General features: G+C 37.4%; 1 protein-coding gene across 7 annotated transcripts in view; it reads right to left on the minus strand.

The window, feature by feature from the left end:
* Nucleotides 1–13829, minus strand: part of CSNK1G3 (casein kinase 1 gamma 3) — a 90833-nt gene that overhangs the window by 58977 nt on the left and 18027 nt on the right. For 2 of the 7 annotated variants that reach the window (XM_074855420.1, XM_074855419.1), the window contains exons 4-5: nucleotides 8229–8645; nucleotides 4384–4424 (exon numbers count right to left, since the gene is read on the minus strand). In XM_074855420.1, coding sequence (XP_074711521.1) covers nucleotides 4384–4424; nucleotides 8229–8406 — 219 coding nt within the window. In that variant the 5' untranslated portion in view covers nucleotides 8407–8645. Of the gene's footprint in view, nucleotides 1–962; nucleotides 1053–4383; nucleotides 4426–8228; nucleotides 8646–13829 lie in introns of those variants that run through there. The other 5 variants (XM_074855422.1, XM_074855421.1, XM_074855426.1 and 2 more) reach the window with 4 other exon arrangements.

Raw genomic sequence — 13829 nt, forward strand, 5'->3', positions numbered from 1 at the left:
CAACAAATCTTGTGAGAGGGCAAGCACAATAAGCTCTTCACATAAAATGTTTTGTTCCTATACATCCCACTTCACAGCATTCAGTGAACTACTAATAAACAAGAATAGACAGATAAGGATAAATCAAGACAAAGGTATGCTAAATGTAATCTTTCACCTTAACATAAAAGTGAAGAACACACCACTAACTACATTTTTATGAGTAAGCCTAAAAAGCATGTTCAAAAATAAAAAAGAAATGGTGAATCATGGTTCTTTCTATTTTCATTAGTATTTCAGTATCTAAAAATAAGCTTGGGAACACATTAAGTGTTCAAACATCACACTATTCCCAGAGGGCTTTGAAGCCAACTTCTCCTCTTACCAAAAGAAATTAGTACATTTCGTTTACTTAGAAAAACTAAGGTCTTCACCAAAGTATTCTGAAACAACTGTTCCAGAATTTCTACAATGTTCTATAAACAACCTTCACTACGCTACTTTTACATTCAAGTCTAATTATTTCAAAGTTTCTATATTAAAACCAAGATAGCTTCTGTTCTCTGAAAAGAAGCATCTCTCCTTAATGAGTGACTCTGGGTCTTGCTGCCACAAAGAATTAATGTGCAGTTTACTATGCACCAGATACCTGAGGAGTAGAAACAACAGCTCCTTAGTTCAGAGAGGTTCTTCTGAACCAAGTTTTTCGCCTCCTGTTTTCTTTTGTGCAATGCTTATACATCCAAACAGAAGTATAAAGACATCTGAAATGTGAAATCTGTTTCAATTCATAATGTGGCATTTTTTCTTTTTTTTTTATGTCAAATACATGGAATAAACTACTATACAATTTTCAAGATATGTCACTTCCCCTCTAAAGAGCGTTGAGAAAACATTTTACTTACTCTAATCATAAGGTCAGAAATTTTCAAGAACTCTAATGTTAACCCAAAGCACAATATAAACATTCAGCTATTACCTACTTTTCATGTTTTTAGTAATCCAGTGAGAACTCCTACTCAGTGTATCTTCTGTCTCTGCTTCGTATTTTCTTAAGCAACATCAAACAAAAGCTATTTTCAGGAAAAAAAATCTTTAAGAGGTAGGGCTCTTATTACAGGAAAAGCAGTCTATTAAACAGTTGCCTTTGATTTGGATTTAATACAGCCTTAGAGAGAGGTTCTGAAATGCTATCATTCTAGACTGCAATAATTCTTCAAAAACAGGAAAGGAGGAAATAACATTCCAGCCTTGGAACCAACTGCAATCTTCTTTCCACACACATCCCATTTAAAATTTTAAGGATTAAAATCTTAACAGTTGAGTGATTAATGAATCAATGAATTAAAGATTACTGATTAAAAGCAGCAGTGACTACCTCATAACTTGCTATCTTTCACAAAGACATAAAGAAAAATTGACTTATTTCCAGAAGCAGCTCAAGCAGAAATTCCTTTAGTTGGTATTTGGTTAGTAGTTAAGCATCCTGCAGCGGAGATAAGTTCAGACAATGAAGAAATTTGTCAAAGGGAAAGGGAAGAAGAAAGAAGGAGAGGGTAGAGCTGAATAGCGAATAGGAGATATAAGTAGAGGATCACGTAATAAAAGAGGTAAATCTAACAATAAATGAAAAGGTAAGCAGGAAAGGTACAGTTCATGCATACCAAATGGTTATTTCTGATGAACTACCTGATCACAAGATACCAATCTGTGTACTAAGAGACCAGCAGAAGCATACAAACACTAGTAGACAGTGCGCTTCAGTTCTTCAGAGTCTCATTCCAGTCCTTAAAAAAAAATCTGTTCTAACTTTTCAGACTTGGGTATCTGCCCAACCAGAATAGGCCATGATGAAAGAAGCCAGGTTGAGTTTAAGATTCTGGAACTATAGACATTTTACCAGAATATGTGTTTACATACAAACTTTATACATTAAAATGCATACTATGTATGATCTTCAGGCCTCACACAGAAAAATCATTTAAGCTATTTCCTTACGTGAGTCCTGAACTTGCCATAAGCATCATAAACAGGAAAATACTTGTATGACTTTGTCCACAAGGGAAATAAACTTTTCACTGCATGGAATTAATAAGTCAAAATAGTAGATATCAAATCCATTTACTTTCAACATCAGAAGCACTCCTGGAAGGTGCTGTACAGATGCAGCCATTATAATTCGTGCTCTTCAGAGAAACCCACACAATCCTCCTGCACTAGGATATACAGTTACCATTTACACACAAAACACCTGGCACAGGAGGTGTCTTGAAAACAGTATGTCAGCAACTGAATGCTACCATGAGGAATACAAATACAATTTTGGGATACTGCAGGAGAGATACTACCACAACTGTACCTGTCAAGGGTAACTGCTCAAACTAGAATACATACATAATTCAAGTAACCCTGTTCAGGAATGTCAAACTTGAACTACAAGGGTTGGAAAGCAGAGAGAAAATTAAGAGTGCCTTATTAAGGATAACAAAACAAAGACAGAGTATAGGCCTAATGACCCCTCTCAAAGCACAAAGGGAGTATGTGTCAGAGATAGGGAAAACCTGTTAGGCTTACATTTTAAAAGGGAGAAGATGGTATACTATGAGGAAGTACAACCTACCTAACTGTTAGAATAAAGTCCTGACACTGCTTCCAATAGAAGAAAAACAGCAAAAAAGCAAAAATCAACTAAATCCTACAATTTGATGCAGTTGCTTTTAGCAGACTAAAGTTTGTGACCTAAATCACTTCCGTTTTGGAAACAAATTCCAAAGCACTGAAAGATATAATAAACATGAGAACCATGTTAAAAGAACCCACTAGTTCCACCTGCTAATAAATATATTTTTAGCTTACAATCACGATGCGAGCACCAGTGTTGATTTTCACTATGATTCCTTCTATCTGTTGTTTATTGCAAAGACACCATAGCTTTTCCTACCACTAAAGTAAGAGGACAACCTGAAAAGTCAACTACATATTCAAGAGTTCTTTATGCACTAGTAGTAAATGAGACACACTTTTCTTTACTGGTTCTTTAGTGACTTCAAAGAAAGTTATTCAATAATGATACTTCACACTTTTTGCACAGCTGTATATGAACAGCTGTAAGATTGAGTATTTTGGAAACAAATAAATGAAAAAGTTGCCACTGAACAGTATCTTTGAAAGTTAAAATGGGTTGAAATAGCAGCTGAGTTTAACAGTTACATATATAATAGAAATGGTTTTACCATTTTTGGTTTTAACAAAACCCACTGACCAGATTAAAAAGTTCTCTTGTTCTACATCAAGTAATTAGTGCTTAAAAAGAAAACAAAATTCATTATTTTGCAAACTATTTCTGAAGTGCTTTATAGTAAACAGCCTTTAACTAGAGGAATTCTCAGACTATTTGCAAGTTTTACCAGACATACAGAATAAGTTCAAGATGGTTTAAAACAAAATGAGTTTAAATCTGCTAAAATGCACACACAATAACCCTCAAAACTGCATCCAATATTGCTCTTTCAAACCATAACTTGGATGTTTTTAAATCTGTAACTACTCCTGAAGTAAATATTTTTCTAAACAAGGATAGCAATACACATATTTTTCAGGAGTTTATTATATCAATTTGTAATGGTTTTTAGATTGCTCATCTAAACCCATGTATTTCTGTTTCCAGAGTTTACCCTTTATGGAATAAGAAATTTGGCATACTATCCTATGAAAAACACTCTGTCCTACTGCAACAATAAGAAATTAATGGGAGTCCTAAAATTCTTTCAACAACAAAAAGTAAACAACTAAATTTCATCTTGAAATACTTTGGTTATAAAAAGTCATTTACCAAGATGTTTAAAGTGTCCAGAAAAACATGAAGCGAACTGAGTAGTTCTGACAAAAAGATTCAGAAAAAAGCAGAACAATGACATATTAATAAAATACCCACATTTACCATGTTTGTAATACAAATAAAACATGTCTACCAAAACAGATGTGCAAATACCAATGATTACAGATAAAAAACAGGGACAGGAATAAGGTTGTTAAAATACAGGCAGTCTGCAGAATTCTGTAGTCACCTGATGTCAGATTCCCACTAAAGTTGGTGTTCCTCTACTTACTACACAAAAAAGAAATCTACTAAGATGACTGCTGAGTATCTTTGAAGCAGCAGTCAATCATCATCAACTTAACAAACATAGATTTAGCCTTGAGAACAGTTACAACAATTAACACTGGCTTTATTCAATATGGCCAAAGTATATAATCACATCTATCATTAACTCTATTCATCTAGTCTGTTGAAAACACACAAGATGATTAAGGATTTCAATTATGGAAATCAAACCATTATATATGAAAGGAAAATTCTGATTAGTTTCTCATTCGAAATCCTTAAAAAAAAAATTAACTTACCAGCTTAATTGCCACATATTCATTTGTGTATAAATTTTTTCCTTGAAAAAAGAACAAAAACAAGAACATGAGACATTGGCTTTCCAGTTTAAGTAAATTGCCATTTAAACCTCAAGAAAGTCTTTGAAACATTTTTGATCTAATGTGCTAGGTGTTCTGGTAGGGACTTAAAAAAAATGTGGCTTTATTAGCCTGATACTGTAAGGAGAACTTTGTTCTTGAATAGTGTAAGAAGTGGCAGTTTCATTGACAGGCTATCAGCTATTTCACCAAGTCTGCAAAATTTTTATACACTAGAAAAGCCTGAAAAGTGGTAAATTACGTGAAATGTGATATTCTACATTTTCTTATCTATTGCTAAAAACTATTTAAAATTTATTTTAAAATTATCATATGCTTTTAGAACACCAGACACTAATTAAAGTTAGAACTAACCAGGTCTACTTTTTTTCCTCAATTCTGTAATTCGCTAAACTTAAAGTTAGGACAAACAGGGCAAGAGTATTACTGAGTTAAATGCTTACACCATTTGGAAAATGCATCTGCTGCTTTGAAAGTGATTCTGTAACTGCATAAGCATATTTCAACAAGCATTACTTCAAACTGTATGCAATAACTAAAATATTAAGCTTCATAGGTGTAAAATTAAAAAATAGTAGAGAAAAGAAAAATAAGTTGTCACTTGCAGCACTTTTTGTTTCTCTACAGGCTTCAAATGAGTTTCATGTGTATTATTTTCAACGACAATACTTCTTTTTTCTCTGTAGTATTACTCAGGTTTGAATTTCCCATGTTTAGATCCGTTTTGTTAAAGAAATCAAACACAGAAAAAACATGGACCAAGACAAAACGGTTGCTTCCAAAACCAGTTACAATTTATAGCCAAAGACTATGATCTCAGCTCTAATTCTTATTTTTAAAAATAGAATACTCTTGCAAAGTTGAAAAAAGATGTATTAAAATCACATGTCTGTGAAGGGATCAACTTTACAAAACACAAGTTACCTGAAGGCTGTAAAATAATAAACACAGAATCAGTATGGGCAGGATGCCCTGATCTTACCACCAAAAGCATGGGTAACTCCGAAACCTATGCAGGGACTAGAGTGGAAATTCAGGCATTTCAAATTGTTATTTCTTATGATCGTTTGAGTTACATTTTTGACAAAAAGCATACTTTGTTTCAAGTTGCTTCTGTGTCTGTGCATACAATTATTATCTAGACGACATTAAAAGAAACTCTTGCAGGGGCCCTGCTTATTCAGTCTATTAGATATCTAAATCAGCTACTACAGTAGTTAACAAGTATCCAGTTACAGTTAAGTGACTGGATATTGGGTTCCAGTAGCCAAATGCAGCAGCGACAGGCTTATCCTGAAGAAACACCAAAAGGGACATCATAACTTTCCATGTGGTGATTCAAGACAGTTGTCTCTCTCAAATACGGAAGACAGAAATATCACACTACTGTTGATGTACCTCTAAACATAGAACACATACAGCAGCAGCAAGCTTTCTTTTACTACCCCATTAGTTTATCTTAACTGTAATTCAGAAGAGCCTTAAGATTAACAGCTCAATATTCAAAACAATTTAGTCCTTTGCAAGTTAATGGTTGCACATCACAGATACTTGTTTGCTACATACAGGCAATCTACCATTTGATTCACAAGCCAATACAGAAGTCTAGCCATTCCTTTTTTCTCAGGTGGAAGAACTACAATGGCTACTGATCTGTAACTGAATTTTTATCTCCTGAAGTGCAACTTCACTGCTCTAACAACTTTATTGCTCCTATAAGTCTTTGAGATTCGACCCTAAGAGAGACGCTCAAAATATATTCCAGTTTTTGGAAATACATAAAACAAATTAAGTGCTTATATGCATCTTTAAGAAGGATGGCCACTTTAAGTTACTTGCTACTGTAGTAAAGAAAATGCAAAACTAACAAATTTAAATCAGAATTTGTAATACCAATCTTAACTCCTGCTTTCAGTAACTTACATTAAAAAAAAATCTTGCCCCACAAATAACAGTAAATAAGGATTTGAAGTATCTACTATATATGCAAAAAGAAGCAGATGTGAAAAACAGAAAGCCTGCACTTGTCCTGGTGGATGTTGCAGGACAGTACACTACATGATTATCTTCCTATTTCTTTTACTTGTTTGTCCTATTTTATTTCAGTACTATCTATGTCAACATATTAACTACTTTAATATTGTATTTAGAATTATTTCACTCAGCATCTGTGCAAACAAAACAGTTAATCTGATATTGATCTGAAATAGATAATCAACTCTGTTGTGACCACTCCAACAAAACAGACAGGAAAAAAATTTAACTTTATTAGTTTGCAGTTGCCTTCAGCAGTAAATGTGACACTAATAATACTGGTTTGATTTGGTTCATGGACAGGTTTAAAAGAAAAACTATCATTCAAAGCCAGTTCATAAAAGTTTAGGAGAAGTTGAAGACAGAGTTACAGCTTGACTTGTGAACTGCAGAGGCACAAATATAACACTGTAAAGGTCAAAATATATCAGTCTTGTTTAATTATTAATAGAAGTATCAAGAATACCTGGGTTAACAAGAGACTCTTAAATTCAGTACCCTCAGCCAGAGCTCCAACACTGTTACCTTTCATCCCCCTACAGCATTAATATACTAAGCTTGTTTACATTCCAACTCAGACTGGATATAAGGCCCCCAGAAAGCACTATATTAAACACATGTTATATTTTATGCATGTTATAAACATGTATATATATAAACATGTTATATTTTATGCAAGTACTGTATTAAAAGCATTGAAGGACAATGAGTAGTGATTCTACCAGAAACAGAAGATCAACAGAAAACCAACACCTACACAGCCCCACCCTACTCTCAAATACCCTACTTTCCAACCCATCTTTCTTTAAACCTTAAGCAATGCATTAACTCAAGCCTTCCAGAAATACTACAATAAATTCTTGCCATAAAGTGTCAAGCTATATTTGTTAACACATACAGAATTAGCAGATCTAGAAAACTCTGGCTAATCATGCCGTCATCATGGAAATTTAAGTCCCCAAAACTAAATATATACTCTTCCACATGCACACACTCATCATTTAGTGTGTATTTTAATAAACGGTAATATTTCCAGCTTTGCTGCCCATATTCTTAAAAATTCCACAGATCCTCCTCAGTCCATCCCTTCTTTACCATTTGATTTTCATCAATCTGTTCAGCAAGAAACTGACTGAATTACCCATCTCCCAGATTCCCTCTACAGATGGATTCTCACTGCCCCAGTGTAACAGCAGCTCACTGTTTAGCCTCACTACACTGTTACTGATGGAAAGGAAACCTAGGAATCCAAGACCGTGCTGCTATTAAAAACACCATAGTGCCTGCTACACTGTCTCCAAGAGATCTCCAAGACCACAGTACTAAAAGCTGGACCTATGGGAGGAAGATGTGTTTCACATACACTTAGCCCCAAAAGCATCCAAATAAACTGCTTCAGGAAGCCAGGAAAGGTAGCTAAATACAGTAACCATGAAGTAAATTCCAGCATCTTGCAAGAGACAACTAACTGAATTTGGGATAGCATGACACACAGTTACCAAACATTTTTAGTCCCAGAAAGACTCCTGCTACAGAGATGCTTAATACAGAATAGAGCTTGCACTGGCTGGGGTCAAGCCACAAAAGACGTGCAAGGCAAATTTAAACCTATGTGAAGCGTGAAAGTAGTTTGAAGAGCTGTATGGTGAGTTCATGTAGACATTTTCATGCCTGGACTGCATACAAGAGCCTTGAGTAATGTAACTCAAATAAAGAAACAAGGATCTTACCTAACCGTAGTTCTCCAAAATTACCACATCCAATTTTTTTGCCAACTCTGAAGTTAGGGCCAACCATTAACACTCCAGAATTTGAAGAACCAGATCCACGCAGACTATGGCCTGACCTCCCACTAGGCCGTGCCATTCTTTCATCTGGCTTGTCTTTGTCTTTCTTTTTATTATCCATGTCAAGTTTACGGTACTCCACTTTGATTTCTTCCTCTCTTTAAAAATCAGTGTGAGCAAACTCCAATTGGACAATGTGAGAATAAAAACATCACCAGTGAAGTGCCCAGATGGTTACTGTCAGTAAGCAGTCAACAGCAGCATGTCCATCCCATTCGCAAAGCCTTGGTAGTATTTGTAGTAAAAATGTATCTCCAGAATGCACACCACCAGCAATATTGACTAGTATTTACAGGAATTCTGTTAAAGAAAAACAAAGTTATTCAATACAGTAAGATTCTTGTACAAAATTACTTCTCTCTTCAACCAGTCACACAATTAAGCTATAATTACATCTGTTTTACAGATCCTCTATGAAAAGCACTGTAATATTAAACCCTCTGACTCTAGAACATAACGGCAAGAGAAATTCGTGCGACTGAGTGACCTAAAAAATCTCAAGACTTAATGCAACAGATACTTTCAAAGAAATCCCCAATCCTATAAAACTACTTCGTAAACACTTAAAATCGACATTTAGACACTGATTGCATCTTAGGTCAGCTCTGCAAAACAAAGTGTTTGTGGGGTTTTTTCCCCTCCCAAGTAGTATCTGTTGATCTAAGGAAATGCTCAAACTGCAAGTTATTGAAGGTATAAAAAGATACTCAAACTTAAAATTACTCCATTACCTTTTCTTAATTATAATTTCTCAGATGCACAATTTAAAAACTCATGGCAATGACACTTCCATTCTTTCAGAAACTCCTACAGTCTGAAAAAAAGATGTATTTATTCTCCCCTATCCCATTTCAATATGTCATAAGTCTGCTTCCCCACTCCCCTTGTCCCATTTACCATCATTGTCTAGACACTAATTCCAACATGGATTTCAGCAAAAACTTGTTAGCTTACTACTGCAATGAAGAATCCCAAGAAAGCTTTAATTTCTGTCTTGCCCATAAGAATAGTGGATATTGTTTTCTATTTGACAATAGTGGTTTAAAAACCCATAATTCAGAAGATAGTTGGCTACTACATAGGCAAAATTTCAGAGTGAGTTAAATATCTGTTGAAAATTATTTTGCTACATTTGCTTCAATGCTGGGAACACACCACAGTAAAAGAAAACATCTTCTGAAAAGGTAATGTGTTTCGTGTGCTGCAGCCTAATTTAAAGGTAAATCACTGGGAGCTTATTTTAAACACTGAACTGAAGACACTTTCATTTCTTAAACCTTTTTCTCACAAAGTAAAATTATTACTCACATCATAGCTTATTACAACATTTAAAAAACCAAAGAGCCAGTAGAGAAAAAGATACCTAAGAATATAAACAACCAGCCGAATACTTGCATTACTGATTCATGGATATTCATAGCATGGTCATAACTAGAAGATATTTTAAAATCACTAATCAACAGCTCACTAACCTATGACCTGAACAATGAAACACATGAAAATCTGTTTTGCAAAGAAACATGATCACCTTACTATGAAAAGGGGAATGGAATACTTGTTCTGAGAACAATCAAAACACGCAAACATAGGTTTCAGTCCAAGTAGACTTGCTTAATGCAAGGGAGAAGGACTTCAGTACTGAGTGGAACTCAGGGAGAAAAGGAGAGTTTACAGCCTTTGGAAGAAGGGACTAGCGACTCACAGTGATTACAAAGATGCTTTGAGGCTATGCAGGGCGGAAATCAGGAGGTCTAAAGCCCAGCTGGAAACTACCCTGGCTTCAGCAATCAAGGACAACAAGAAAATGTTTCTATAAGTACGTCAACAGCAAAAGAAAGACCAGGGAGAGCCTCCATCCCCTGGTAGATGCAGGAGGAAACATGGTAACAAGTGACAAGGGAAAGGCTGAGGTGCTTAATGCCTTCTTTGCCTCAGACTTTAATAACAAGACTAGTTGTAGTGAGGGAATCCAGCCTCCTCAGCCAGAAGACAGAGACTGGGAGAACGACCCCCCAGCATTCCAGGAGGAGACAGTCAGTGACCTGCTGCATCACATAGACACACACGAGTCTATGGGACCAAATGGGATACACCCGAGGGTGCTGAAGGATCTGGCTGGGGTGCTTGCCAAGCCACTTTCCATCATTTACCAGCAGTCCTGGCTGACTGGGGAGGTCCCGACAGATTGGAAATTGGCCAATGTGACGCCCATCTATAAGAAGGGTCGGAAGGATGATCCGGGAAATTACAGGCCTGTCAGCTTGACTTTGCTGCCCAGGAGGCTGATGGAGCCGCTCATCCTGAGTACCATCACACAACATATGTGGGACAACCAGATGATCAGGCCCAGTCAGCATGGGTTTATGAAAGGCAGGTCCTGCTTGACAAACCTGATCTCCTTCTAAAACAGGACACCCCACTTACTGGATGAGGGAAAGGCTGTGGATGTTGTCTACCTTGACTTTAGTAAGGCCTTTGACACCGTTTCCCACAGCATTCTCCTGGCAAAACTGGCTGCTCGAGGCTTGGATGGGCACACGCTTTGCTGGGTAAAAAAATGGCTGGATGGCCGGGCACAAAGAGTTGCGGTGAATGGAGTTAAATCCAGTTGGTGGCTGGTTCACAAGTGGTGTCCCCCAGGGCTCGCTTTTGGGGCCACTCCTGTTTAACATCTTTATTGATGATCTAGACGAGCGGATCGAGTGCACCCTCAGTGAGTTTGCAGATGACACCAAGTTGGGTGGGAGTGTTGATCTGCTCGAGGGTAGGGAGGCTCTGCAGAGAGACCTGGACAGGCTGGAGCGATGGGCTAAGGCCAACTATAGGAGTTTCAATAAGGCCAAATGCCGGGTGCTGCACTTGGGCCACAACAACCCCCAGCAGTGCTACAGGCTTGGGGAGGACTGGCTGGAGAGCTGCCAGTCAGAGAGGGACCTGGGGGTGTTGATTGACAGCCAGCTGAACAGGAGCCAGCAGTGTGCCCAGGTGGCCAAGAAGGCCAATGGCATCCTGGCTTGGATCAGAAATAGCGTGGCCAGCAGGGACAGAGAAGTGATCTTGCCCCTGTACTCGGCACTGGTGAGGCCGCACCTCGATGCCTGTGTTCAGTTTTGGGTCCCTCACTACAAAAAGGACATTGAATTAATCAAGCGTGTCCAGAGAAGGGCAATGAAGCTGGTGAAGGGTCTGGAGCACAGGTCGTACGAGGAGCAGCTGAGGGAACTGGGGTTGTTTAGTCTGGAGAAGAGGAGGCTGAGAGGAGACCTCATCGCCCTCTAGAACTACCTGAAAGGAGGCTGCAGAGAGCTGGGGATGAGTCTCTTTAACCAAGTAAAAAGTGATAGGACAGGAGTTAATGGCCTCAAGTTGCACCAGGGAAGGTTTAGACTGGATATTAGGAAGCATTTCTTTACAGAACGGGTTATTAGTCAGGCATTGGAATGGGCTGCCCAGGGAGGTGGTGGAGTCCCCATCCCTGGAGGTATTTAAGAGCCGGGTTGACATAGCGCTGAGGGATATGGTGTAGATGGGAACTGGCAGTGTTAGGTCAATAGTTGGACTAGATGATCTTCAAGGTCTTTTCCAACCTAGACGATTCTGTGATTCTGTGAGTAATGAATGCAGTGTTGTGGTATGGTACAAACAGAGGCATTTAAGAAAAAAATACAAGCACATTTGGCTACAACATAAACTTGCAGGTTGAAGCACTACCACTAGATACCGTAAAATCACTTTCCAAACCACGCATCTCAGAGGAATAGACTTAATGGGAAGCAACAGGTAATTTTTCCTCACCCACTGTACTACGAAAGCTAGGAAAGAAATAAGAAACTAGAAATCGACTGTGCTGAGGTAGGACTTCAAGGGCACCATTTAGTACTTAGAAAGAATGTCAGTACATCTGATGAAGCAGAACACATAAATATTTTAAGTACCAAAAAGACTTATGTTCCATATCTTACTGCTTCTCCAGTGAGAAATAACAAGCTAAACAATCCCAGAATTTTTAGTGCTAATACACAGGCTTCATGGCAAATAGAAGCAATGCACCTAAGTGCAGCATATTACTACCATCACCAAAGAGTAAAACGGTATAGACAGTTATTAACACTTCGGTAATGTTAGTAGCAGTGGAAGGCCAGACTGCCTGGCACTATTTTCCACATACCAAAACCTTCATAATAATGCCAAGCACTGAAAGACATACCTTGGAACAGTTAAAGGCTAGAAAGGCACTAGTAGTTCTTACCAATGATATCAACCAGTGGGCTCCACAACAGACCACTAGGACTACAGAAGGGACAGGGTATGCAGGCAAACCTGAAGAAATCCAAATCTGATTTGAGAGGTAACAGGATCATTAGTTTACAAGTTTTCCATAGTTTACCAGTTGACATATATATAATATCTAATCACATGTCAAAGAGGTTTAAAATTGTATTCTTCTAATGCATCACAACTTCATTTTAAGAAGGAGAAAACAGTTCTAGCTTTGTCATCTATTTCAGATTTCCCCATTTTGTCTTTGTATTTAACTATCACCTGAGCACAGCATGCAGCCTTGCTAACTGAGCAGAAAATAACAAGCTGGGTTCTGAGGGTGCTGAGAAGTAACTCAGGATGCATCAGGACATGTAATAACAAGGAGGCAACATGAGGACAAAGGACACCAGAAATCCAGTAGCAGCACTACAGCAATGGTGATCTCTTAACAAAGCAGTTGTGAGCCAAACAAAGTCCATCATCACTGGAAAAGCTTCCAATCCCACACTGTTTCAGTTCATGTAGCAATAAAACTGCACCAGAGAAACCAAGCTGGGAGCTCAGGGAAAGATTATTTAGTATTTATGAAAAGCTTGTTAGCTGCTCTGTGTGCCTGCTTGTCCAGATGAAGCCTAATAGATAACAAGACACTGAAGCTTTGTCAGCAAGAAATTCATTTGCACAACACATTTTTTTAACCTATCTATAACCATAGGAAGATCTTTCACTTGGAAAGTCCAAATCATAACCAAGCCCACCCCTTCATAATAGTATTAAGTTACCAGAGATGAAAACTTGCAATACATTTAGAATCTTCATTTTAAAAATATCCGATCAGCACACACAAATATCTTCTTCCACAATTTAACAGTCTAATATTTTAGATACCAGTTTATTAGGCACTAAAGGCAATAGACTTTCTCTAGTCAGTTTATACTAACACCAGTCTTTATCAAGAGAACTTTTTCCTGATTATTCAATAGACACACAGCCTCAGACACTGAAACTGTCTTATTATATGACACTGCACACTTAAATATCAAATCAGATGCTCTTTTAAGCAATTTATAAGTTCATACATTAATTGAAACAGCCAATCTGGAATAGAATCCTGTCAAAGAAACTGTTGACAGTGTTTTTTAATTCCAGTCTTCGCTCTGAAACTGAAGCTACAACAGTTAAGTTTTAATTAGTTTCAAAACCTGAGCTAATTATGGTGAA

The sequence above is a fragment of the Strix uralensis genome, chromosome Z (assembly GCF_047716275.1).
Source record: "Strix uralensis isolate ZFMK-TIS-50842 chromosome Z, bStrUra1, whole genome shotgun sequence".
NCBI classification, from domain to species: Eukaryota; Metazoa; Chordata; class Aves; order Strigiformes; family Strigidae; genus Strix; species Strix uralensis.